The sequence below is a fragment of the Suricata suricatta genome, chromosome 16 (genome assembly GCF_006229205.1).
Source record: "Suricata suricatta isolate VVHF042 chromosome 16, meerkat_22Aug2017_6uvM2_HiC, whole genome shotgun sequence".
Lineage (NCBI taxonomy): Eukaryota > Metazoa > Chordata > Mammalia > Carnivora > Herpestidae > Suricata > Suricata suricatta.
This window is the reverse complement of record NC_043715.1, coordinates 48,456,812-48,483,446: the sequence shown is the minus strand read 5'-3', so window position 1 is coordinate 48,483,446 and position 26,635 is coordinate 48,456,812. Positions and strand designations below refer to the sequence as shown.

The following is a 26,635-nucleotide window of genomic DNA, read 5'->3' as shown; positions in this document are numbered from 1 at the left end:
AGGCAGACAATGGAGGGAAAAACACTCTGATCCCTGCCCTCAGGGAATAATCGCCAGGAGGACACACACACACACACACACACACACACACAGGGTTAAAAACAGCACGTCACGGGGCGCCTGGCTGGCTCAGTCGGCTAAGCGTCCGACTCTTGGTTTCGGCTCAGGTCATGATCTCATGGTTTGGGAGTTCGAGCCCCACATGGGGATTCTCTCTCTCTCCTTCTCCCTCTGCCCCTCCACCGCCTGGGTGCTCGAGCGCTCTCTCTCACTCTCTCTCTCTCAAATAAATAAATGAGCAGACTTTAAAAAAAAAACCAGCTAGTTATTAGGGGAAAAAACCACTCCTATGGGAAAAACAGGGGCATGCAAACTTAGAGAGGGAGTAGCTAGGGAAGACGTGTAAGAGAGAACATGTAAGCTGAAACCTAAGAGCTGAGTGAGAGTCAGAAATTCATTCATCCCTTCAAATATTCCTCTAGTGCCTATTCCCCCGGCCCCATTCTAGATGCCAGGGCTGCCACGGCGAACATGCCCGTCAATTCCCCTCCCCAAGCCACTTACACCGGAGCACAAGACAGTGAGCGGGTGTAAACGAGCAGTAAGCACACGACAGGCGGGCCACACTCCCCAGCAGAGGCCTGGCGTTGGGGCTGGGGCGAAGGCGAAAGCTGGGCACATGGGGTGGGGAGCAGCAGGAGACATGAGCGGGAAGCACAGTCCGAGGGGTCAGGAAACGTTAGCCTGTGGGGACCGGGAGCTGCTCCGGGCTGATGGCCTCTGATAAAGAGGACCCTGCAGCGAGGAGGGCTGACAGCACAGAGGCCCGGCCACCGGCCACCCCAGGAGCCTCCGCCAGGTGCGACAAGGTGGAGGTGTCCGGGAACCACGGCAGGGCCGCTCCGCCTCCTGCCGCCTCTGCAAAGGAGTGCCACCTCAGGAAGTGACTGGTGGTGCCAAGTCACAAAATGGGGGGCCCCACCATCTTCACCGGGTCCCTCGGCCTTCCGCTCTGGCGCTTGTCAAACACTGGCTGCAGTTGTGTTTACAGGGGACCCTCTCTACCACCTACTGTTGCTCGGCCCAGGCCTGGCTGCCACTACAGTGCCCTCCGTTCACCCCGCCCTGCTGCCGGGCCCGGCTGATGCCGCCTCATCTGCTCTTGGACCTGGCTGCCCAAGCTCCTCCCCTGAGCTGTTCCCACTGGGATGGGTGCCCTGCAATGCAGACCCAGTGACACAACACAGCAAGGGAGAAAACGAATTTTTTTTTTGAGAGAGCAGAGAGAGACAGAGCTCACATGTGCAAATGGGAGAGGGGGAAGAGGGGAGAGCGAGAGAGAATCTCAAGCAGGCTCCATTCCCATGCAGGGCTTGATCTCAGGACCGTGAGATCATGGCCTGAGCTGAAATCGAAAGTCAGATGCTTCACCGACTAATTCACCCAGGCGTCCCAAAAATAATTTACGAAGCAAAGAGGGATGCTGGCTGGTTCAGTAGGTGGAACATGCAACTCTTGATCTTAGGGTTTAAGTCTGAGCCCCATGTTGGCTACAGAGGTTACTTAAAAATAAAATCTATAGGGGCGCCTTGGTGGCTCAGTTACATGTCTGACTTTGGCTCAGGTCATGCTCACAGTCTGTGAGTTCGAGCCGCACAATGGGTTCTCTGCTGTCAGCCCAGAGCCCACTTCGGACCCTCTGTCCCCCTCTTCTTCTGCCCATGCTCTCTCTCTCTGTCATAAAAAATTAACATTAAAAAATAAATAAAATCTTTAGAGAGAGAGAGAAGGAAAGAGGGGTCGTGCCCCCACTCCCCACTCTTTCCAGCAAGGCAAATGAAACATAAGGAAAAATATACCAGTACAATAAAGCTCCAAAGAACCAATATTTTCAATAGGGAAGGAGTCCTTACAAAAGTTCCCAAAACAAAAACGGGAAAGAGCAGGAAGGAGAAACGTAACGCGGTTAACCACAAACAGGCGAGCCACCAGAAGAGCGCTCACTGCGGCCGGGCACCAGCTGGGCACCAAGACGCCCAGACGCAGACATCGCCCATTCGCTCGTCCAAAAAGGAAAATCGAAGAGATAAAACCAAGTCCCGTCTCTCAAGGTTTACAGTCCTAGGCGGGCATGGGTGGTATCTTATCTAGGGTCTCAGAGGTTCCTACCCTCTGAGCCGGTAAAAGCACCTTCTAAGAATGCCTTCTGCGAAAGCTCCCTGTAAGGACGGCGATGAACATCGTTGCACTGTTTATGCTACTGAAAATGGGAAAGGACCCAAATGCTCAGCAGCGTGGAACTGGCTAGAAGTGATTACAATGGCCCGATGATGTATTTTAATCATGCTTTTCAAAAATAGGGGAAAATGAAGTGGAAACACAGGATATTCAACTGTATACAGAGCATCCTCCTGGTTTTATTTTTATCTACCTGCGGCAGCACAGCCAGTCACAGAAAAGAGGTGAAAAGGAAATGCTCTGGATTTAATGTTGAAAACATTCCAGGTGGAGCAATCATTTTTCCAGTAAGGGTCTCGCATCTAGAATAGCCACAGAACTTACAACTCCGTCGTAAAAAGGCAGACAATCCAATTTTAAAACGGGCAAAGGATCTGAACAGACATACCTCCCAAGAAGATACACAAGTGCCTGATAAGCACGTGAAAAGATGTCCAACATCATGAGCCAGGAGGGAAATGCAAATCAAAACTACAATGAGACACCACTTCACACCCTCTAGGGTGGCTCCAATCAAAAGGACAGACACTGGGGCGCCCGTCTGGCTCGGGTCAGTGGAGCATGTGACTCTTGATCTCAGGGTCATAGTTTGAGCCCCATGTCGGAAGTAGAGTTTACTTAAAAAAAAAAAAAAAAAGACCGTCATTACCCAGGAGGTGGAGGAATCAGAACCTTCGTACCCTGTGCAGGGGAGTGTCAACTGCGGCAGGCGCTCACATGGTCAAACAGCCACCACATGATCTAGCAACGTCATCCCCGGAGAAATGAAAACAGACATGCACACAAAACCTTGTACCTTAACATCCACGAGAGCGCTGTTATTCGTCATAGCCCGAAAGTGGAAACAACCCAAATGTACACCGACAGATGAAAAGATAAGACAACGTGGTAGAGCCACACAATGGAACATTCTTCAGCAATAATGAGGAATGGAGTTCTGGCACATGCCGCAAAGTGGGTGAACTCTGAAAACATTATGCTAAGTGAAAAAAAAGTCAGACACAAAAGGCTGCACGGTGCCCGAATTCACTTATATGAAATGTCCAGAATCTAAACAAACAGAAAGCAGATCAGTAGGTGCCTGAGTTGGGGGAGGGGCGATGGCCAAAGGGGTGCAGGGTTTCTATGGGGGCGATGAAATGTTCTAAAATCGACAGTGCTGATGGATGTACCACTCTGTGAAAAACTGAAAGCCAATGAACTATACATTTTAAATGAGTGAAATATGTGTGAACTACATCTCAATAGAGCTGTTAAAAATAGTCCAATGGTGAAATTAACAAGTGATTTTTTATTTTCATTAGACTTCCCAAGTTTTGTTTTGTTTTTGTTTTTTTAACAATGAATGTATCTTAATTTTAAAGTCAGGAGATCAAGGGGCAGGCCTGGGTGGCTCAGTCAGTTGAGCTTCCAATGGCTCGTGGGATAGAGCCCCTCGTTGGGCTCTGCACTGTGATACCACAGAGCCTCCTTGGGATGCTCTCTCCCTCTCTCTCTGCCCCTCCTCCACTCACCCATATACTCTCTCGCAAAAATAAATAAGGAAACATCAAAAAAAATGTTTCTCAGGGCACCTGAGTGGCTCAGCTGGTTAAAGATCCGACTTCGGCTCAGATCGTGATCTCACGGTTCACGAGTTCGAGCCCCGCATCAGGCTCTGTGCTGACAGCCCGGAGCCTGGAGCCTGCTTTAGATTCTGTGTCTCCCTCTCTCTCTGCTCCTCCCCCACTCATGCTCTGCCTGTCTCTCTCTCTCTCAAAAATAAAAATTAAGAAATTTTTTCTTAATTTTTTTTCAAGTCAGGAGATCAAGGTAGCGATCCTTTCCCTGGTGACAACCATCAGCCTCTGGTGACAGCACACCCCTCTCCCCACTCCCCTCACCAGCTCCGTAAGGGAGGAGAAGACGAAGACCCAGCCACCAACAAGCCCTTTGTGCTCCATGCTGGGCTGGACGTGTTGTCTCTATTTTTCCAGAGCACAAACCCTTTCTGTAAATAACTTCATGTAGTGGGCTGGAGGAACCCAGGTGCCAAGGCAGGTCTTCCTGACCAGCCCCCCAGGATGGCTCACTCTGCCCCTTGAAGCTACAGCGGTGGCCGAGGGGAGCAGCAGGAGCCTGTCCTGAGTTCCAGGCTACTGCTCTCCGGCCTGCCGCCTCAACGGTAAAACAAGGTCTGGACACGGGGAAGGCGCCCGCACCAGCCCTGGATCCCCCGGGCTGGGTGGTTAGTGAGCACTAGCACTGGACCCAGCGGCCGGTGGTGACTCCGTAGGTCATCCCTGCCTTCGGATGCCTGCTGCACCCGCGGGGCCCCCTGGCCAAGGACGTCTTCCCCCAGGACCAGACAGGGTCGGGCTGCTATCAGACATGGTAACTCTGGGTAGGGCTGCATGGAGGGCATCATCTCTGGATTCTGCCCACCCCAAAGTCCATCCTGATGTTAGGACACTCCCTGGGCATCTGCTCTGTGCCTGAGACATCGTAGTAATGGAGACCGTCCTGGCCCTGCCAGGGCTCCCAGTCCACTGGGGAAGACAGACCTGTCAGCAAATAGGGACGACCTGGAGCAGGCAGGGCTGAGACAGGGAGCCCGGAAAGCCTTAGCGCCGCAGGTCCTGGGGGCCCAGCAAGGAAGGAGGCTTCCCAGGGGAAAAGAACATTTCCCAGTATTCTGATCAAAGTGGGAGAGCTGGGTCAGGAAGTAAGGACTCCGCCCAGGGAAAGAAGGGAGCTACAGAGTAAGACGTGAGTCGGAGGAAGGAGAAGGAGGATGGAGGCCTGAGTTGGGTGGCCGCCCACCACTGACATCCTCCACCTCCTCCTGTAACACTCTGTTGGGGGGACAGGCAATCAGGTCACCCGCCACAAAGGCGGAAAGGCAGATCGGTTCGCAGAACCCGGGCTCTCTCCGTTCCATGCCATGATGGGGAGGAGGTCCTAGAACCTACCTAGTAGGTTGGGTGGGCTGATCAATGCAGAGGGATGGGGAAACACACGCAGTGGGAAAGGACCTCGGACAGCATCTTGATGCACAGAGAGAGCAGTGCCTCGACCTGTAAGGCACAGCAAGTCAACAGCAAGTATGGCTTCTCCTGCACTCTACCAGGCTGGATGGCTCTGGGGTCTGACTAGAGGCAGACTTGGGGCCCTCCCCTCTTCACACTTCCTTTTCTGGACCTGGGCTACATGAGGGCAGGGCCTGTCTGGCACGCAAGGACCCACATCGCATACTGCTTTTTTTTTCACATGGCATACAAGTTCTGGCTCAGAGCTAGCACACTGCCACATGGCGTGGGCACCGAGGGACAGTGTGGCACCAAACCAAACCCACCAGGCCTCGTGATCCTTACAGTCCAAGGGGCAGGAGAAAATACCAGCAGGCCTACAAAGATGTGGATTGCTGACCACCCGACGGGGTTTGGAGGGCCAGGAGGAAGGGTCTGCTGGTACTTGAAGGACAAACCGGACCAGTGACAGCAAGGCCAGCCTTCCGGGACATGCTCCTTGCATGTTCTAGAAACTCGAAGAAAGCCACGACACTTGAACCCAGGGAGAACGAGGGGCAGGGCGATCACAGTCACGGTCAGTGTGGGCGGCTGGCACAGGGACTTTGGACCGGATGTTGCAGGTCACAGAGCAGGATTTGAGGCGAGAGAGGAACACCGTCTGCTCTTCTGAGCGTGCAGAGGGAGCGTGAGGGAGCGGGCGCGGCGGCCAGGACCCCTCCACCTGGCTGGCAGTCAGGAGGCAAGCGTGTGCCCGCGAGGGACGAATGCGTGGAGTGTGGAGTGTGAACAACTGGTCCCTCCATGTCTTCTTCCCTCCCCTGCTCTCTTCACGGCCCCCGACTTTCCCAGGCGCCCACACTGGGGCCCTCATCCGCACAGCCGCCCTGCCCTGAGTGTCTTGGGCGCCTGGCTGTGTTCGGCAGCTTGCCTCCTCTGGGGAGCCAGACGGACTGAGACGTGGTCCCTCGTGGAGCGTCTGGGTCCAGAGTGGGGAGCTGGGCCCGAACAAGCGACAACAGCAGGGGGAGGCATCACGGGGACCAGGGTGAGTACAGCACTGCCTGGGGACCAAGGAGGTGATGTCCAGGCCAGCTAGGGAAGGATGAGCAGGAGCCGGTCAGGAAAGGCAGGGGACTGGCTCGGGCCACCCTGAGCAGAGGTAGGTGGCATCTCTGGGTCAGGAGGGAGGGCCCCCGCCAGACTCAAGGCGTGGACTCCATCTGTGGTTATGAAGGGGTCCTCAGAGGCTTCTCGGAAACCCAGCGGAGGGTGGGAACGACCCTTTCCAGTTTGAGCCTGCTCCCCCAGCCCCCCAAGTCCCCCCCACTCTGAGGCTGCTGCAGAGGCTTAGTGAGTAGACGCACACGAAGGGCTGAGACCTGCAAGGGCTCTGTGCGAGCTGGCCGTCATTCGCAGGCACGACCCCTCCACAGGGCCACTTCCCCAGTGTTTGTCCCCAGCCCCCCCAGCCCCTCGCAGAAGCCCCGTCACTTCGAGAAAGAGCAGTGAGCTGGGCTTCGAAGGCGCTTTGCTCTACAGCAAGGAGGGGCTGCCCAGAGCACTGGCAGCTCTGCCGCGACGTCACTGACGACAGCTGGCAGGGGACGAAGCCCGGAGAGATGCAGGGGCGGGCGTGAAGGCGGCACACGAGTCTGACCCCCGGGGGCTGCCCGGTGGGACCCGCCCACTCGCCCAGGGAGGACCAGCTGGGATCCAACACGACCCTCCAGGGAGCGTCAGACCGCATGGCTCTCAATCCAGGCTTCTGTTGGAGAGGAAGAGGGTGGCAGGCAAGTCACATGAGCTGTCACATGAGTGGTTGTCAGAGGACGCTTCTAACCCCCACCCCCCACACCTGAGGCAACGGCTCCGCACCAGCTGCAGCGTAGAGTAACTTTAGAGTGCCTGCTGTGTACCGCCACCTGCCACCCACCCACCGATGTGAGGGCCCGAGGAGAGCCAGGCGCCGCAATGGGTTCTGGGGACAGCGAGGGGAGCCAGACCGAAAAGGGTCCTGCCTTTTGTGGAAGCTGTGTCCCAAACAGTGGCAGATGCAACCAGAGCACCAACGGCATCTGCAATTCCGTTGGGCACCCACCTCCCGTCCCCCCTCCTGGCACTGTGGACCCCCTCTGCCTCTCCCACACTAATTCCAGTTGCCCCCTCCTGGGTCACTCCAGGCCCGGACACCCACCCCGGGCTCAGCCATGGAGGGCTGCCCCAAATCTAGCCCAGCCGCCACAGGTGCCACAGGCCGCCCCGACCTGAGTGGCACCCAGGGTCAGGATGGGCGGGGCTGGCGCCCAAATGGGAGCAGTGACGTCCAGGACCCCAGGCGCTCTCAGCAGATCTGCCTGCTGCTGAAGGCCCAGGGCTGGCTCGGTTCCCAGTGAGCCTGAAAGCTTTGACACAGACTCATCTGCCAAAAGGGCTTCACGAACAGGGACAGCGCGGCATAGGGAGGTTTCAGGACGTGCCCACGTTCACATGGCTGAACCCACACCTGGGCCTGTGCCATCAGCAGGGGTAGGCGGCGCTGTCATATTGCTCCCAGAGAGGAGGGAACCGGGGCGGGCTCCCAGCCGGGGCTCAACCTCATCCAACTTCCCCAGATCCTTACTGAGCGCCTGTAACAGCCGGTCATCCTTCCAGGCGCTTTCCAAGCACGGAAGAGTCCAATCCTTATTCCCCTTACACATGGGGACACTGAGGCAGAGAACTCGGGTGCTTCGCCTAGGGGCGGAGCTGGACTGACGCCAGGGGGCTCCGGAGCCCGAGACCTAGGGTGCCTCTCCTGTTGCTACCATTTCACATTTTGGGGGGATGAGGCCATGGAGGACTCCATGGTCCCCTACTGGAAACCCTTAGGCCACGTATGTTCTGGATTCAGGGAGTTCCTGGGTTTGATTTTTTTAAGTTTATTTACTTAGAAAGAGAGCAAGTGGAGGAGGAGCAGAGAGAGGGAGACAGAGAATCCCAGGCAGGCTCCCCACCGTCAGTGCAGAGCACAACGCAGCACTTGAACTCTTGAACCCTTGAACCGTGAGATCATGACCTGGTCATGAGATCATGACCTGAGCCAAAGTCAGATGCTTAACCAGCTGAGCCACCCAGGCGCCCGTGGCTTTTATAAGAGGACCAGGATGGCTATATTATGCTAAGACGCCAGCAGGGTCTGGGACAGTTTTTAGAGCTTTCCGGGTCCGGGAAATGTGGGGTCTAAACGGACCGCGCAGGTGAAGTCACTCACTGAGGCCACACGGCGAAGCCCTTCCTGAGGCACAGGAATCTGACCGCAAGGCCTACACACTACCCACCTCCCCCACTAAGGGCAGGAGGATGAACCAACTGGGGAGAGGGGGAGGGGGCTGAGAGCCAAGGAGAGAGTGGGGGAGGGGCTGTCACCTTAGAAGAGTCACAGGTAACACTGGCAATGGTAAAACCTTGGAGCGGGGGAGGCAGTTCAGATAAAGCTGATGAGTAAATCAACGAAGTCAAATGTCAGCGATTATCCAATGCGGGGCCACAGGAAGCTGTCTCCAGGCTCCTGACTCATGGTCACCTTCCCAGTCTCTGAGCCTGTCTCACCTACCTCATGGTCACCCAGAAAATTCTGTTAAAAATACCAGGCAGGCCTCTTCTTAAACCCCTCTGCCTGGAGGCTAACACTGTGAAGCCCCAGCTGGGTGGTCTCTTCCCTGCCTCCACCTGGCCTCTGACTCTCCTGCCTCCACCTCCAGGAAGACGGACCGGCTTTTTCCTTTCCTCAGATGCGCCTCTGTCACTCATCTCCAATCCTTTGCACCGCGTACTTCCAACTGCTGCTCACCTGGCTGGCTCCTGGGATTTCCAGGGCCTTTTCCAGCCCTGCCTCCAGGAAGCCCCCTTTGCCCGCCAGTTTGCCCAAGTGCACCCGTGGGCTCTTCCTAATCAGAGCCCTGGCCACCCTGGTTCGATCAGAACTGTTTCCTGTGCCTCTCCCTTACTGGGCTGCGGCCTCCATGGAGGCAGGGCGTGGCCTGTCTCACTCCCAGCCTGAGACCGGCTGGCCCCAGGGGACCGGGTCACACACGCACTCGGCCAGGACGGACGGCACACCTCCCAGGCACCAGGGTCAGGACCCGATGCTGAGGACGGGGGAGGGGCACGACCTTCCCAGAACCCCGGAGCTGTCCAAGAACCACGGCAAACCCGCACACCGAGATGTCAACCAGCCTGGGCCCTTGGCTCAGTCGGGTTCCCATCCGGCCACAACTGGGCACAGCCGGAACTGTCCTCGCCACTTCATCAAGGGTGTCGGGCTAGAAGGGAGTAGAACCGAGAGCAGCGACCTGCCGAAGCCCAGGCGGCCAGCGTGCAGGGGTGTGAATGCCGGCCTGCGGCTTTGAATCCCGGCTCAATGGTTCACGGGCCCTGTGAGCTCAGATAAGGCACATGGCTTCCCGGTGCCTCTATTTCATTATCTACAAATTGGGAGAACAGCACCTACTCCCTGGGGTGCTTGTGAGATTTAACCGAGACAATACGTTGAGTCCAGTGGTGGGCCCACGGAAGGCAAGGTCATCCAGAGCACGGGGATTTCAACCCGGGCTTCTCTATGCTCCGGGGCAGCAAGCTGCCCTTCCCAGCTCTAATTTCTGCTGTTGCTGCAGGCCAGATGGTTCCGTTTGCACCAACAAGCCTACAAGGTCAACCCCAGCCAGCCCCGAACCAAGGGCTGGAAGGCAGTCTCGGGATTGAGTGCTGGGCTGGCTGAGCCCTGAGCAAGACGGCCAAATCCGGCTGTCACAACCACCTGGGGAGCTTTCTAGAAACACAGGTTCCTGGCCCCCTTTTCCAGAGGCTGCCTTACTTACAGCCAGCCCAGCTCGCGGCATCTGGCTGCACATTTCTTAACTTTCGGCGCATCAGGCTGGGGAGAGCCACTCGTGCCTCGCTCCTGGGGCACGCCCACGTGTACCGCCACTGACTCACTCACCGACTCCCTGCCGACTCCCCGCCTCCTGCCCCCTAGGCTGGCGCGCTCCCACTGGGGGCTCGTGATGGGTGCCAAAGCCAGCTTGCAGATCTCTGGGGCAGAGCCCCTGGCACGGATGGACCTGATTAACTACCCCAAAAAGCTTTCTCCCAAACACCGCCACTGCCAGCTCTGAAATGGGAGGCTGTGCTCACTCCTCTGACATTCCTGTGCGCCAGGCTGAGGTCACAGAGGTGGCTCGCACACAGGCCATGCCCTTGAAGAGGGAAATCCGATGCGACCGCAAATAAAGAGTTGGAGGTGGAAAGAATGAGGGCAGCCCGCCTGAGTCTGAGGATGCAAAGGGCTGGCCCCGGCACAGCGGCACTCCCGGGACAGGGCTGGCGGGGGCAGAGGGCTGGGTGCTGGGGTCCCTGCTCACACTGGACTGAGGCCCCCCAGGGGGGCACTGTGAGTTGTCCAGAGTCCTTGGCCAGTATCTGGAGAGGCTAATGCTTTGAGTCTAGAATCTGGGTACCCTTGCCCCTTTTCAGGCTGCTGAGAAAGGCATGTTGATTTAGTTTCAGTTCAGAGAGGTTGGGCAACTTGCCCATGGTCACCCAGCTTGTAACAGATGTGATCAGGCCTGGGGCCTGAGGTCTTTCCCATGCCCAGTCAGAGACAGGACAGCAGGTTTTGACTGGGGAGTGGGGGGAGAGGCCGGGCACAAATACATCAGACACAGGAAGCGCACTGACGGTGAGGCTGTGCGTGGGGGCGCAGGACTGGCAACGACAGGAAAAATGAGGGAGACCTTGGATGAACATTCACTATGGACTCTGTTATCTTATTTAATCCCCACGATCACCCTATGAGGAGGTACTATTGTCAGCTGCATTTTACAGACAGAAAAATCGAGAAAGAACAATTGTCCAAAGTCACATGACAAATCGCCCAACGTCACACGGCAGAGGATGTGCCAACACCGGCAGCAGGAGGTGAAGTTGGGGCCGGACAGAAATCTGGGCAAAAGCACCAAAAAGCTGCCCCCCACGCCCCCATTCCCTACGCTCCAGGGACACCACCACTTAGGCTAAGTCGAGCTGAGTCTTTTTAAGTTTATTATTTTTTTTAAGTAATCCCTGCACCCAAAGTGGGACTTGAACTCATGACCTTGAGATTAAGAGTTGGATGCCCCACCAAATGAGCCAGCCAGGTGCCCCTTGAGCTGTCTTTTGAGCTGAGTCTTTTAACGGAGGGCCGCTTCTAGCCACCGACAAGTGCGTTTCTACCTGTCAGACCAGTTTCAAGGACCAAATCTACAGCACAGGTTTCAATGAGAACAAACAGCAAAGCGTTTCCACCCGCTTTGATCCGCATTTAAGAACACCATGGCCACTGCCCTCACTGCCACCTCCAGCCCCGAGCTCAGGTGGCCAGAGGTGGCCTTGTCCTTGGGGCCCCCTCACCCTGCAGACATGCCACAGGAGCTCCTGGTAGGCAAAACCCACCGCAGGACTGACTCTCGTGGGCCAGAGGTAGGGGGGGATGGGCTACTGGCAGGACAAGACAGGACAGGAAGGGAGATAAGCCTCCCAGACCGGGGCCAGTGTCACATGCTCTCCGACAGACGTCTCAAGAAGCCCACACGGTGTTCATGGGACAGGGCAGACAAGCCGAGCCTTGGGTCATGCCTGCAGTGTGGTCTGCAAGGGTTCCCAGCACAAGTCCCTCAGAAGAGCTGAGACAGTGGGGCCCTCCACCGTGGGGTGGGATGGGGTGGGGGCCCATGTCTACTCCCAGGGAGAGCGGAGCCCACAGGTGGCCAGTCTGGCAGCTCTGAGGCGGCCTCTCCCCCTCCATGTCCACCCCCTCCTCCCCACAAACCCCTTCCCTTCCTGACCGTCCATGTGCACTGGCTTGTGGAGTAAGTGCGCCCCCACCAGCTTCGTCCTAGGCGCTCACACGTCCTGGGGGGTCAGCGGGGCAGGGAGCACTACTCCCAGATGAGGGGACAAGCCAGCTCAGCAAGAACAAGGGCTCGCTGGAGGCCACAGCGTGCCGCCAGGGCTGGCCTGCAAGCGCACTCCGGCTCCACAGGGGCCCCTTCCCAGCACCGCTGCGTGCGTGCTCACCGGGGCTCATTCAACCACGGCCCCTGCGTGTCCTCAGAAGGGCCGAGGACGTGGAAGAGGACGGATGGCGTCTGCTTTCCCATGTCAGCTGGCGAGAGAGCCCACCTCAGATGGCCATTAGGGCACGGAGGAAAATAAGCAGGACCCCAGCACTGGGGGCAGGTGGGTGGGGACACTACATGACACGGAGCCAGGCAAGGACCCTCTGGGTCGAGCCTCCAGAGGCCTGAGACAACTCCCCCAGTCCAGACCATCTCACATCCAGGGATCCCCAACACGTGACCTCTAGCAGGGCCCGATGGGGCGCTCGCCCTAAGAAAGACACCCCCTGAGGCTCCCTCCTGGCTGGGCCAACCACTCTAGTCAGGGCCTGGCCCTCCTCCACCCCCTGAATGGTCTCCCTGTGCTGGGGCCCCCGATTCCCTAGTTCTGGGGTGCCCAGGCAACTTCTCCATCTTGACAATCTGACCTGCCAACTCCCCCTGACCCACGACCTCGGGGTCACGTTGCCACAGCAGGCCCCGGAATGACTTCTGGGTCACCCTTCCCACCAGGTCACCCTTCCCACCAGGTCCGCAGCTCAAATGACACGGCTTTCCCACGGCTTACAGAGCAAGTCCAACAAATGTCCCGCCCTCCTCCGGGACTGACCAAGTCCTCCCTGCAGCCCCCCAGCCAAGACCCTTTGGCCTCCCAACTAGGTAAGCCCCTCAGCCCCACCTTCTGTGCTGTTTCCGCTTCTACAGCCTGCCGAGACCCCACGTGCCCTGGTCCCCACCAGGCAGCGGCCCGCTGTCCCCCCCGGGCACAGAGGCTAGCCACCTGTTTCTCAGCACAGACAGGCCCTTCCAACTGCCCATCCTGCAAATCCCACCGTCTAACCTCACCAACTGCACCTATGACCCCCCCCCCGCCTCCCCCCCTGCTTGGGGACCAAGATCAGCCAACCCCACCACTGCACGCCAAGCCCTCACCCCCTGTCCCCAGCCTGGAAGCTGATTTCTCAACGTCTCCATGTCAATGCCTCTCTCCCCAGAACCCTCTGACTCCTCTGGAATGAGGAGTCCTGACCAGTCTCTGTGTCCCTCTTTAAACTGTCAGAAATGAGGGACTCCCCCAGCCTGTAAGCTGTCGCCATCGCCGCCTAACCCCAGGGAACGCTGGCCGGCACCCGTCCCCTCACACTCCTCCCAGCCAGGCTCCAAGTGACCCCTCTTCCTTGACACTCTTCCCTGCCCTCAAACCCCCTCACTGCCTGGGGGACAGCAGCTGCCACGAATGTGGCAAGAATTTACAAGGACTATTTCATTTAATCCTCACAACTACCCTGAGGTATAAATTAGCACCTCCATTTGCAGAGCAAAGAACAGGAGGCTCAGAGAGGAAAAAGAGCTCACTCAAAATCCAACAGCTGGTTCCACACAGCTCTTCCTCTTCTGGGAGCCTGCACACCAGAAACTCACCCCCCTCCACCCCTACCCCATGCCAACTCTCCCACTGCCCCCACCATGACCCTGCAACCCACAAACTGCCCATCCCCCCTTCTCCTTACCCCGGGGCCCACACACCGCCCACCATCTCTGCCCCCTTCCTGGAAGATGATGAAACAGACACGTCCAGGCCCCAATCCCACGAGCTAACTCCTCCCAACTGGCCCCTAAAATGACCAAGATCGCTCAACATCACCCCTACAATAACCAACAACAACCGCAACTTCATGAAAGCTCATCCTCACCAATTCCTTTTCATACGTAATTAGAGTCCTCCCTTAAATGCCTCTGTGGTAGGGGATCATCACCCACTTCACAGTTGGGAAAACTGAGGCTCCGAGGAGTTACATAACTGGCCCGAGGTCATGAAGTGGGCAAATGGCAGTCAGGACGGGAACTGGAATGTCTGCTCTTCACCACCCAGCTCTTTCTCCCCTCCTGCTATCACCTCCCCAGAGTGGGTACATGCTATAGCTGGGGCCCATCTGACACCCCCCCGCCCCGCCCCGCCAGTCCCAGCCCAAGCTCTCCAACCCAAAAAATGACAACACCAATCCCTGAGGCTGGCTCTCAATGCCAACAATCTTAAACGGTCCCTTTAACAATAACTAGCCAATGGGGCACCTGGATGGCTCAGTCGGCTCAGGCCATAATCTCCCAGTTCGTGGGTTGGAGGCCCGCGTCGGGCTCTGTGCTGACAGCTCAGAGCCTGGAGCATGCTTCGATTCTGTGTCTCCCTCTCTCTCTGACCCTCCCCTGCTCACACTGTCTCTCTCTGTCTCTCAAAAATAAATGAAACAACAACAACAACAACAACAACAAAAACAACACAATAACTAGCCAAACTGGCAGGCTTCCTATGTGCTAAACTTCCAGTTACCACATTTGCCACTCTCACATAAAGGCCTCAATTCCTCCGCTGCATAGACTACCAACACTGCCTCCTCTTTCCAGCAGCCAAGGGACCAACTTCTACCGAGCCGGGACCAGGCTGAGCCCTCTCCTGCTGGGCTCCACCCTGGCAAGACGGAGAGACAGCTCCAGCACAGAAGTCTCAACACTGCCAGGCATCTACCGAGCGACTTTCCAACTTCAGGTAAAACACGCACACTCACTCCTCAGGCTGCCCTTTCCGTTCCAACACTAATCTGACCTCCAGGGGACCTAGAATCCGCTCCCTCTCCCAACATCTGGAGACAGCAAACTTCTTCAGGCTCCCACTTTCTACTGACCAGTAACTCTGATTCCCTAACTCTTTCTCAGGGAGGGAAAAAGAAATTAAAAAGAGACCCTTCTAGAGCCAGGCCCCCAAATTCCTCTGCTCCTTAAGGCCCGACAATGATTTATTTCCCTTTTGCAGGGAAGAAAAGGAGACATGCGGTGACTTTTCTTCTTCTTAATGCCAAGCCCGAACACCTCCTCCGACTGTCTCGTTCACCCCCAAAGTGACCACCAACTCTGCTCCTTTTCAGGGAGGCTGTTTACCTTGACTCTTCACCCAACCCCAGGGTTTGCCAACTTCTCCACAGCCACGGTCCACGCTGATTTCTTCTTCTTCCCCCTTACAGCCAAAAAAGTGAGCGACAGGACGACCGGTCGCCCCGAGGTTTGCAGACTAACAACTTAACCTCTTTCCAGCCCTATGGGCCCATCAAACGTCCACCTGCCCTTCGAACGCCAATGTTCACCCAGTCTTCCTTCCCAGACTGCTCTCTTTATCTTTTCAGGGAGCGAGGTGGGGGAGTGGGACTATGAACTCAAAAGCTACCACCCGCCCACTCTCCCTGGCCTCCAAACTTTCTTTGATCACTAATCATTTTAATTCCTAAAACGACCACCTTCAGCGTCCGGGAGGGGCGCGGGGAGGAGGGGCACGGGGGGGGGGCGCGTGGAGGGCATAACCCAGCTACTTTTCACCTTCCCAACCTAACAGCCACCCCGTCTCCAACACCCTGCAGCCCTAAAGTGACGAGAGTCTCCTTAAATCATCACTAGGTACAACTTCTCGAGCACGGCCTCTATGCCGGGCGCTGCACTGACTCCGGGTCAGCCAGGAGCCCGCCCCCGCGCCCCGGCGGTAGCTACCGTGTCTCCAGGGGTCTTTGGGCTCCACCGCTCCGGACACGATATCCTCGTCGGAGGGGAACGTGACGCGCTTGGCAGCAGCCTTGAGGCGCCCGTCGGCGGGGGACGATGCGGGACTGGGAGACCGGGCCTCGGCGGGGGCCTCCTCGGCGTCGGCGTCCGTGCCCGGCCCGGGCGGCCCCTCCTGCGGCGGGGTCTCCATCGCCGCCGCCGCCTCTTCACGGGGGCCCCGGGGACATGTCCCGGGCCCCGGACTTGTCTCTCCGGGCCCGCCCGCCGTCCCGGGGCATGGGCTCCGCCGCTGCTTCAGGCGCCGCCTCCGTCCTCTCTCCTGGTCGTCGTAGTCGTCGCCGCCGGGAGAGCTCGAGCGCGCCTCCCCCGAGCCCCGCGCGCGCCTGCTCGTTCGCAGCCGCACTTTCGTTAACAGCCGGTGAGCCCGGCGCGTACTAATGAGAGCAGAAAATCAATTTAAGTCATTTGCAGGTAACGCTGTTTCGCGGGGTGTTGAAGCGGGTAACAAAAGGCAGCAAGAGCCACGGGAAAAAGAAACGTGAGCAGTGAATCTGCAGAGCCGGAACTGCAGAGTGTGAGGGACGGGGCGAGGTGGACGCCGTCTCCCGGAGCAGCGCGCAAGCGCGAACCTGGACCGCCCCCCCCCCTCCTCCAACTAGATATTAACGTTCAGGCTCTGCACACATTCGTCACGAGCTCAGGCAACGGAGAGGGGACGGGAGTTGATAAAGGGAGTTGATAAAAATAACATTTGCGTGGCGGGGCTAGGCCAGCTGATAAGGAGAGAGGCCAAGGGACAGAGAACTTGAAAAGAAAGGCGATGGAAGCTGTATTGAATATATGAGTAGAGGTGATGGATGCGGACAGACGGATCCTCTGCCTGGAGATGAAGCTTATGCCTCTTTGCTGCTTACTCTCTAGCCTTTCATTTGCAGTTTCATCTCTATATTTGGATAGCGTTGCGTAAAATACAATTTAAATTAAAAGACTAAAATAAGTATGAGCCCATGAGGAGGATCATAGACTCGATTTTTTTATTTTTTAATCCTGGAAGAGGGAAGGAATGCCAAAACCAGGAGACGAATCTGCCAACCATAATACCGGGCGACGGAGCAGGTAGATTACCAAACCCCGAGAGAACCCGCACGAGCTCTAGCGCCCCCGCCCCAACACACACCACGGCTCATTTCAGTCGCTTAATATTCATCTCCGCACTTTCGCCAGGCTTTCCCAGCATTTCCAGCGTTTTGGGGAGAAAGGCGGGGCTAAAACTAAAAAAGGGAGGGGGGACCCGGGGAGGAGAGAGCGACGTCGTTGCCTAGACAACCAGAGAGCTAGGCCCACGACTCGCTGGAGGCGGTGTCATGAATGGACTGACTTCTGGGAGCCGAGGCCCTCCGCCCGCCCCATTCAAATCACCAGCCGCCGCACTTTCGCGAAGACGAACAAAGCAAATCTCATCTGTACTTAACGGGATCTTCACTTACATTCAAAAGTTGATGGGACTACAAAAGGGGCAGGAGTTACTTTTGTAAAGCGAAACCTGAAAAACGACTAGTGGCGGGTGTAAGTGAAGCGAATAATGGACGGCTGGAGCGAAATGGAGAAAAGGGGGTAAGCTTCACCCCAGCCCCACGTCCTCAGCCTGACCTCAATAGTGCCGCCGCACCGAGTCCGACCGCTTCCGGAATGGGCGGGGAAGCGAACCCGCCTTCCCTAGAGCGAGACCCCTACCGTCCAAGGGCCGGGAGACCTAGTAACCCACGGCGAGGCACGCCCCTCGCGGCGAACACCCCCGCCCACCCGAGAAAGAAATCGCCTCCGATTCTCCCAAACCCGCCGTTCCGAGCCACTCCACCGGAGAGCAAGGACGGAGCCAATCCCCACCTTCATCCCCGAGTTCCTCCCAGCCCCCTAAAGTGTCCTCCTCTTTGAGGACCACCAGGATCAGCCCTAGAATAGTCACCCTTCTATTTTCTAAACCTGGTTCCATCCCGATGTGATACATTTGAAACAAAACAAAACTGGAGGTGAGTTTTCCTGGAATAACTAGTTCTTTAGTAGGAGGGGACTTTCTCCAGGGTGGCCGAACTTGGCAACTTCAATAAACAATTTCCCACTCGGCAGTGTGCCTTCCTATATTAACCACCCCCAACCCCCGGTCTCCAGGAACTGGCGGAGGCCCTATTTTAGAGTTTAGATTCCTGTGAGGTCGAGCATTCCTTTCCACCAGGCTCTAGAACGTCTGTGGTTGCAGAATTTTACCGACCCTGGAGGTCCCAAGAAGCCAGAGTTGCTTGGAGCGCGGCTCAAAGTTCCAAGGGAGTTCCAAATTCCATGGGGCGCAGGGTTCTGGGCTCGTGAACACGGGGAGGGCGGGGATACTGAGGCAAGGCCCTGAGCAGAACGGCGACCACAGTGGTGTCTTTACGGCCTGAAGGTGTAGGCGATTATGTCACCACACCGCAGCAGCGCCTCGGCCTGCACGCCTATCGGCGTCTGCAGCTGCAGCACGTAGAAGTTGGCCACGTCCAGGTCGGTGGCTGCGAAGCTGGCGGTCACGTGCACACCCTCGTGCAGCGTGAAGCTCACCTGGCGACCCACCATGGCCAGCAGGCTGCGGAGGTAGCGCTCCCGAAGGGCGGCTCGGGCCTGCTGTTCCCGGGACTCCTGAGATTCTTGAAGGACAGGAGACTCTGGGGTTTCGGGAACCTGTGGCTTCGGGGGCGCCCTGCGTGCGTCTGGGGCAAAGCCTCGGCTCAAGCCATCGGGGCCCCGGGGGAGCCGCAGCACAGGCACGGGAATGGTGGGCGGAGTCTGCATGGTCCTGACTGCTGGGTGGAGAGAAGAGCAGGAAGTCATTACACAGGGAGGAGGGGACAAGAGGGAGGCCAGGGAGCGGAGGCGTGTCTACCCCACCTCAGCTCACCTGGTCCAAAACCCAGCTCCTGCTTCTCCTTTTAGAAGGCACCCGGGGTGCGCGGTGGCTCAGTCAGTTAAGCCTCCGACATCAGCTCAGCTCAGGTCATTATCTCACAGCTCGTGGGTTCGAGCCCCGCCTTAGGCTCTGTACTGACCGCTCAGGGCCTGGAGCCTGCATCGGATTCTCCCTGCCCCTCCCCCTCCTCAAAAATAAAATAAACATTTAAAATTTTTAAAAATGATAGTTACTGATTAAAACCCACCAAATAAAATAGAAACCCATAGGTTCATACTAATTATAAATAAATAAAAGAATAAGTGAAGATTGTAGACAAGTGTTGGATGAGGTTTAGCGTATTTACATGGTCGTAAAAGTACTTCCTCACAAAATGCTTATTTGTTGTAAAGAGTAAATAGTAACTTTATATTTTTAATTTTGTTTAATGTTTTTTTTTGAGAGAGAGAAACAGTGTGAGCAGGGGAGGGGCAGAGAGAGAAAGGAAGACACAGAATCCGAAGCAGGCTCCAGGCTCCGAGCTCTGAGCTGTCAGCACAGAGCCTGATGCGGGGCTCAAACCCACCAACTGTGAGATCGTGACCTGAGCCTGAGCCAAAGGCAGATGCTTGACCTACTGAGGCCCCCAGGCGCCCCGACAGTAACTTTATGCTGGAGAAGCCTGATGGACACTACCTTAACTTGGGCACCAAAGCCGTCACGTGCGGTGAAGGAGCAAACAGACCCCACGTGCCTTCCCACGTGATGCATTGAGGACAAGGCGCCACTTCCGGGGTATTCCTACCAAAAATGGATTACTTAAATTCAATCACGAGGAAGCTCTAATTGAGGGACTTCTACAAAAACGTGAGCCTGAGTTCCTTAAAAATAACCAGGTTATGGGGCGCCTGGCTGGCTCAGTCGGGAAAGTATGCGACTCCTGATCTCAGGGTTGTGAGTTCAAGCTCCATGTTGGGCACGGAGGCTACTTAAATTTTAAAAACCCAAGAAACCAACAAAAATATCGGGGCACCTGGCTGGCTCAGTCGGTTAAGCTGTTGACTGGGGGCCTGACTCGTAACATAAACCGTTGATTGACACGTATTCGGGATGGCTAGAGAAAAAAATAACAGTATTAGGAAAACAGTACGGAAGAGGAGCCCCTGGGTGGCTCAGCTGGTTAAACATCTGACTCTTGATCTTGGCTCAGGTCGTGATCTCACAGTTCGAGAGTTCAAGCCCCGCCTCGGGCTCTGCACCCACCAGCAGTGTGGACCCTGCTTAGGGTTCTCTCTCTTTCCCTCTCTCTCTGCACCTCCCCTCCTCGTGCTCTCTTTCTCTCTCAAAATAAATAAATGAACATAAAAAAAGAAGAAGAAAATCATAAGGAGGGGAAATACATGTACATGGCACTGGACCGTATTTATTGAAAAAACCCATGTGTAAGTGGCCTGATGCAGTTCAAACCCCAATCGTTCAAGGCTCAACTGTCGTGTATGTATTCCCGGCCTAACACCCCTGCCCACCATCACTTCCCTCCCGGACTACTGAAGTTAATGGCACCCTGGGCCCCTGACTTCTACCTTCACTGTCCCCCCCACCTGCACGTCTGTCCCCACACACAGCCAGAAGGGCCCTGTTAGCACCTAACACCGACCATCTAACACCTGAGTCGGGTCACGTGCCTCCTCAGCTGAGAGCCTTCCCCCCGCTTCAGCCTCACCCAGGGTCAAAGCCAATGTCCTCACCGCAGAGAGGGCTTCATAACCATTGCTTCTGCTTGAATGAGGGAATGGAGGGGAGGTGGAGCTCCCAGGCCTGCTGGTCACCCTGGGTGACCTCAAGCGACAGTTTCCAGGCCAGACAGAGCCTGGTTCACGGTAATTTCTCTATGAAAGTTCGCAGCCTCTGTTATTAGTATTGCTGTGTTACTGGGGTTACGTTGCTGAGCCAGTCTGGGCCTCGGAGTCCCCATCCGTAAAACAGGGATGAAGAGAGGACCCACCTGACGGTTGTCACGGGGACTAGATGGCCTCGAAAGCGTCTGGTGTTCAGCACACACCTGGACTGGTTGCCTGCAGGGAAACACCGGCCCTGTGGGCAAGAGGACAGAGAGAGAAGGATCTAAGCCTCAGGGAGCCCCAGCTCTCTCTGTGGCTCAGTCGTCTCTCAGGGGATTAACAGAAGTGACAAATTTTAGGCTCGCGGTGTCCCCGTCCCTGGGCCACTCACGGTATGGGGGAGATTGAGATGATCCTTTTTCTTCTTCGGCTCCTGTCTCCACGGTTCAACTGTGAGCTCTTTGCGAGCACAGACGCCGCAGAGAAATGGGTCAGACGAGGGGTTCTCGACCCCAGCAGGGATATTTGGGGCTGGGTCATTCTTTGGGGCGGTGTGGTGAGATTCTCCGGGGCACAGCTGAAGGATTTTAGCAGCAGCCCTGACCTCTACCCACTAGATGCCTATAGCATGTCCCAGCCCGACCCCAAGCTGTGACTCCCAAAACCATCTCCCGTTGGTCGATTGTATGGCATGAGAATTACACCTCAAGAAAGCCTTTTTCTTATAAAAGATTTTTTAAAATATTTTTTAAGTGATTAGTTTTGAGAGAGAGAGAGCACACGCACATGTGCGATCCCTAGAGGGGAGGCGCAGAGACAGAGGGGACAGAGCATCCCAAGTGGGCTCCGTGCTGAGTGACAGCAAACAGTCCGATGCGGGGCTCGAACCCACACCCCTTGAGATTATGACCCGAGCCAAAGTTGGATGCCCAACTGACCGAGCCACCCAGGCGCCCCTAAAAGATTTTTAATTTTTTTATGTCTTTTATTTATTTTTGAGAGACAAAGAGAGACGGTACGAGCAGGGGAGGGGCAGAGAGAGAGGGAGACACAGAACCTGAAGCAGGCTCCAGGCTCTGAGCTGTCAGCACAGGGCCTGACGTGAGGCTCAAACCCACAAACTGCGAGATCATGACCTGAGCCAAAGCTGGGCGCATAACCAACTGAGCCCCATTTTTTTAAAGTAATCTCTACCCTCAGCCTGAGGCTAAACTTACAACTCTGAGATCAAGAGTTGCATGCCGCACAGACTGAGCCAGCCAAGTGCTCAGTGCATACGGACAACTTTTTTTAAAAAGGGCTTTAAGAGGGTGCATGGGTGGCTCAGTGGGTTGAGCAACAGGTCACAATCTCATGGTTCTTGAGATCGAGTCCCAAATCGGGCTCTGCACTGACAGTCTGTTTGGGACTCTCCCCCTCCCTGTGCTGGTGTGTGCACTCTCTCACTCTCTAAAAATAAATAAACAAACATTAAAAAAATAAATTAAAATTTTAAAAGGCTTTAGGGGCTGCCTGGCTGGTTCAGTCCGTAGAGCATGTGGCCCAACATGAGACTCGAACTCACGACCCTGCGATCATGACCTGAGCTGAGATCAAGAGTTGGGATGCTTAACCGACTGAGCCACCCAGGCACCACAATAGTTTTTAAATTCTAATTTCAAAAAAGAAGGGGCATATTGTAATGTTTCCACATCCTTGAAAAGATGTTAGATTCCCGGGGGCTCCATAGAACACGGGTCTAGGGGCTGTGTATGGAGCCGACTTAAAATAAAATTAAGTTAAATGAAAATGAAAATGTTAGATTTCCCCCCCGCAGGAATCTGAACGTCCTCTCCATCCTGCCCCACTCCCCACGCTTTCTGCCCCAGTCCAGACCTTCCCCAGGGACTGGCTGCCAAGGCCTATGGATCAGACACCCCCACCAGAGACTCAGATTGAATCCTTATTACCACAAGTTGGCAAGTGTTCTCTGTAAAGGGCTCAACAGTCAGTATCTCAGGCTCTGGGGGCCACAGGGTCTGTCACAACGACTCAACGCCACAAGAAAGCAGCCACCGCCAGATACGAAATATGCCCATTCTTAAAACTGTACTTATTGGGACACTGAAATGCCAACCTCTTATATCATTTCACGCACCACAACCATTTCTCAAAGTCTTCCAAGCTCTTCAAAATGTAAGGCTGGGTACTTGGGTGGCTCAGTCGGTTAAGCGTCCTGACTCTTGATGTCAGCTCAGGTCGTGATCTCACGGTTCTCGAGTTCGAGCACCGCATCGGGCTCTGTGCTCCTGGGGTAGAAAGCCTGCTCTAGATTCTCTCTCCCTCTCTCTCTGTTCCTTCCCTGCTTGTCCTCTCTCTCTCTTTCTCTCTCAAAATAAGTAATAAAGTAAACTTAGGGGGAAAACATGTAAAAACCCCCCTTGGCTGGCAGGCCATAAGCTTACCCCAGTGCGGAGAGGAAGGTGGTGTGGATTCGGGGGGACCGGTGGTTCTTAGCCCTCCCAGATCCACTACGAGGGACCTGGACGGGTCACCGTGGCGCGGCGAGCAGCCTCCCTGTTCCGTTTCCTCATCTGTAAAATGAAGCAAAGAAAGAAAGAAAGAAAAAAGACTTAGACTTCTAGGGTTGCTGGGAGAAGACCCTTTCAGGCGCCAAGTGGGGATCACACTTAAAGGACATCCCACAGCGCCCTGGACCTCTCCTCGCTCTCTCTGCCACCCACATTCAATTCATCTTCATCGGTAAAGACCGTCAGCTCCACCTCCTGAAAAGGCATCCAGAATCCAGCAACTTTTCCCCTCCTCTCCCCCCACCCCCGCAGCGCCTCCTGCTTGGTCCGGCCACCATCACCTTCCACCCGGGGCCACAGCAGCCTGCAGTCTGTTCCCTACACAGACACAGCTGGCAGAGGGATCCTGGTACCACGAAGTCTGCCCGCGCCCCTCCTGAGCTTGCTCAGAGCCCTCCCGTGGCTCCCACCAGCCCAAGAGCCACATGCCCCGGTCCTCACTGGCTGCAAGACCCTATCACGTCTCTGACCTCACATCCCACCCCTCCGCCCTTCGCTCACGGCTCTGAGTCCTTGAACGCTACCAGCACATTCCTGCCCCAGGGCCCGTGCTGTTCCTACAGCCTGGAACCTTCTTCCAGATGGGGGGGCTTCTGCATTTCCGGAGACATGACTCACCTCCCTCGCTCACTTGACTCAGGTCGCTTGCCCAAGCACCACCTTTGTAGGGAGGAAAACGGTAGCCCCTTCGGCCTGAATTATCTCTTCTCCATGGGCGCTACACCCCCTGACAACATGCACTTACTGGTTCAGCTGTGGGCCGTCTGTCTGCCACAGAACATGGGACTTGTTGAGAGAAAGGACATGTCCAACGATGTCCCAACGCCACCCCCAGCCCCACCCAGGGCCTGGCAAGCAGGGGGAGCTCTGTAAATATTTGTTGAAGGGAATGAAAAGATTTACCCATCCACATTATCCAAGTGCCTGCCGGGGGCCCGGCCCACGTGGGGTGGTGCCAGGGACAGGGCGGGGAGGAAAACGTCAGGTCCTGCCCTCACCAGTCAGCGGGTGACACAGATTTGTCTCTAGACAAAGCCCATCCAAGAGTGGGCAGGGCTGGAGTGAAGGAGGCTGGGGGCCTCAGGTGCCCAGAGGGGCCCACTTGGTGGGGGGGGCGGAGAGATAGCTAGCCAGGAAGGGTGTTGTATTTGCGCAGACCGAAATGAAATAAGGAACTGAGTCATGTAGAGATCTAGGGGCGGAGGGTGGGGGGCAGCATTCCCATCAGTGGGAAAGGCAAACACAAAGCCCGTGGAAGGGTGACTTTGAGGAAAGCAAAGGAGGCCAGCATGGAGGAGGTGGGAAAAGGGGTGGATCGTGCAGGGAGAGGTCTTGAAGACTGAGGTGAGAGGGTATGGCTTGCTACTCTGAGACAATAGCCTTGGGATGGTTCTGGGCAGGGGAGGGCAGGACCTGACTTTGATTTTCACATGATCTCTCCGCCCGCTGTGCAGGGACGGTGTACGTGAGGGACAAAGGGAGGAGCAGGGAGCCCAGCGAGGAAGCCACCTCGTGGGCCAGGAGGGGCAGAGGATGACAGGGTGGGGGCTGTGGGGGTGGGGGAAAGTGATCAGCCGAGGGCTTGTGTTGAAGGTCTAGAGCCCTCACTATCTGCTGATGGACTGAGGGGAAAAAGCAGAAGCCGGACAGACTCCAGGTTTCCGCCGGACAGAGAAAACAGCAAACGGGATTTATGGGATGTATACATTTTCTTCTTTTTTTTTTACATTTTTATTTTAATTATTTATTGTTTAATGTTTACTTTTGAGAATAAACAAATGGGGAAGGGGCAGAGAGAGGGAGACAGAATTCAAAGGACGACGCAATGTCAGTGCAAAGCCCGATGTGGGCTCGAACCCATGAACCGTGAGCTCAACCAGCTGAGCCACCCAGGCGCCCTGCGTTTTTGATCTGTTAGTTAACACACACTCTTATGTTAGTTTCAGGAGTACATTTCCTTTATTTGACCACCACCACTGTAGATAGGATTAAGGGCTACACACATTTTCCGATTTATCTGACCACTGCCCCTGCACTCCAAGCTTAGCCAAGGGTCATCCGCCCCCAGGGCTTTCACCCAACCTAGGTGAACACTTGAGTGATTTAAGAGATACACCCAGGTCTGTCGGGCTGGGACGTCCTACGGTACTGATGGAATTAAGCAAATGGCCACAAATTATATGAAATCCCCAGATAAAACAAAAGTAAGGGTGGATTAGTGCGCAGATCTATTTTCTCCATTAAGGGAAAATAATCAGAGATTTGGTCACACCACACAATCCCCATTTTCCTGAAGAGGAAACCGGGCACTGGAAAATCCCAAAGCCTTTACTGGGCGCAAGCTGGGGAGTGGCAGGAAAAGGGAGCGAACCCAGGTTGCTGTGGGTTGGACAACAGACGCCGGGCCATCGTCCCTGCTCTCTGCAGGACAGATCTGTTTCAGGGTCAGCACCGGAGAGCCATTGGAGGTTTTGGAACCAAGGTGTGACCTGATAAGAAACTGGTTTAAGAAAGGTCAGGTAGGGTGTGCCCAAGCAGGCATTATCCCTTCTCCCAGGTGACCAGGTCCCAGTCCTTGATCCTCTAAGCCAGGAAAATGTCCAACCCCCCTCTCCCCACTACTTGCATAGTTATGACTCCAGACCCCATCACTTAGGTCACGGACAAGGGCAGGAGATTCACAGACCTCCCTTCTTGGGGCCTCAGTGCTGACTTCCAAGAAAATGGGAATGGATCAGTTCAATGGACAAACATTTAGTTAACCCTTCAGTAGCCAGGGTAGGGAAGTAGCCGAGTCACTATCAGGAACTAGTCCAAGTGAAGACCCCAGATCTTCGCTAATTTACCGAGGGGTTGGACAGGTCCACAACACACCCCAGAGGTGGCCCTGAGGGATGCAAATTAGTTAAAATGGGGCCTCCCGACAGGGTTGGAACTTCGAGCACGGAATCCTTCCCCTCCCCTCTGCCCCCAGGGCTGGTCAGTTTCCTTTCAATTCCGCCCTGGCCACCCACAGCTAGCCTTTTCTTATACTAAGTAGGTCCTCCCGGCCCCCAGGCGTCCATTCCCCACTCAGCCCGGGCTAGGTGTCCTCCCGGCTCCGATCAGGCGTGCGATTCCGTCCCACCGAGGCGGGAGTCAGAACTGCTGCCGTAGTTACTGTTATCTTCGTCGTCGTTGTTATTTTCCCCCCGAGGGAGAGAGAGCATTCTGAGCTGCCCCGGCTCCTCACCCCAATCCCGGCGCCGGCACGTCCGCGCTGCCGCGTTCCAGACCGGAGTCCCGATGCGGGCGTTCGGGGACCACAAAGTCCCCCACCGCCCGCGTTGCAGGCGCCGACCTGCCCGTTCCCGCCGCTCCCGGCCGCGCGCACGCGGGC

General features: G+C 55.9%; 2 protein-coding genes and 1 long non-coding RNA gene across 13 annotated transcripts in view; 1 reads left to right on the top strand and 2 right to left on the bottom strand.

Moving 5' to 3' along the window:
- PPP1R37 (protein phosphatase 1 regulatory subunit 37) overlaps nucleotides 1-16,304 on the bottom strand; it is a 33,908-nt gene extending 17,604 nt beyond the window's left edge. The window contains exon 1 of the mRNA XM_029924132.1: nucleotides 15,917-16,304. Within this exon, the coding sequence (XP_029779992.1) occupies nucleotides 15,917-16,118 (202 nt within the window). The 5' untranslated portion in view covers nucleotides 16,119-16,304. The remainder of the gene's footprint in view (nucleotides 1-15,916) is intronic.
- Nucleotides 14,801-15,922, top strand: LOC115279654. The gene is made up of 3 exons (XR_003903555.1): nucleotides 14,801-14,927; nucleotides 15,304-15,407; nucleotides 15,827-15,922. It is a non-coding gene; the product is annotated as an uncharacterized LOC115279654 (long non-coding RNA).
- A 1,064-nt stretch (nucleotides 16,305-17,368) lies between the features above and the next one.
- Nucleotides 17,369-26,635, bottom strand: part of GEMIN7 (gem nuclear organelle associated protein 7) — a 12,629-nt gene continuing 3,362 nt past the window's right edge. For 2 of the 11 annotated variants that reach the window (XM_029924138.1, XM_029924140.1), the window contains exons 2-4: nucleotides 23,131-23,259; nucleotides 20,851-20,939; nucleotides 17,369-18,759 (exon numbers count right to left, since the gene is read on the bottom strand). In XM_029924138.1, the coding sequence (XP_029779998.1) occupies nucleotides 18,356-18,751 (396 nt within the window). In that variant the 5' untranslated portion in view covers nucleotides 18,752-18,759; nucleotides 20,851-20,939; nucleotides 23,131-23,259 and the 3' untranslated portion in view covers nucleotides 17,369-18,355. Of the gene's footprint in view, nucleotides 18,763-18,857; nucleotides 18,972-19,878; nucleotides 20,008-20,850; nucleotides 20,940-23,130; nucleotides 23,260-23,874; nucleotides 24,025-26,488; nucleotides 26,630-26,635 lie in introns of those variants that run through there. The other 9 variants (XM_029924143.1, XM_029924147.1, XM_029924139.1 and 6 more) reach the window with 8 other exon arrangements.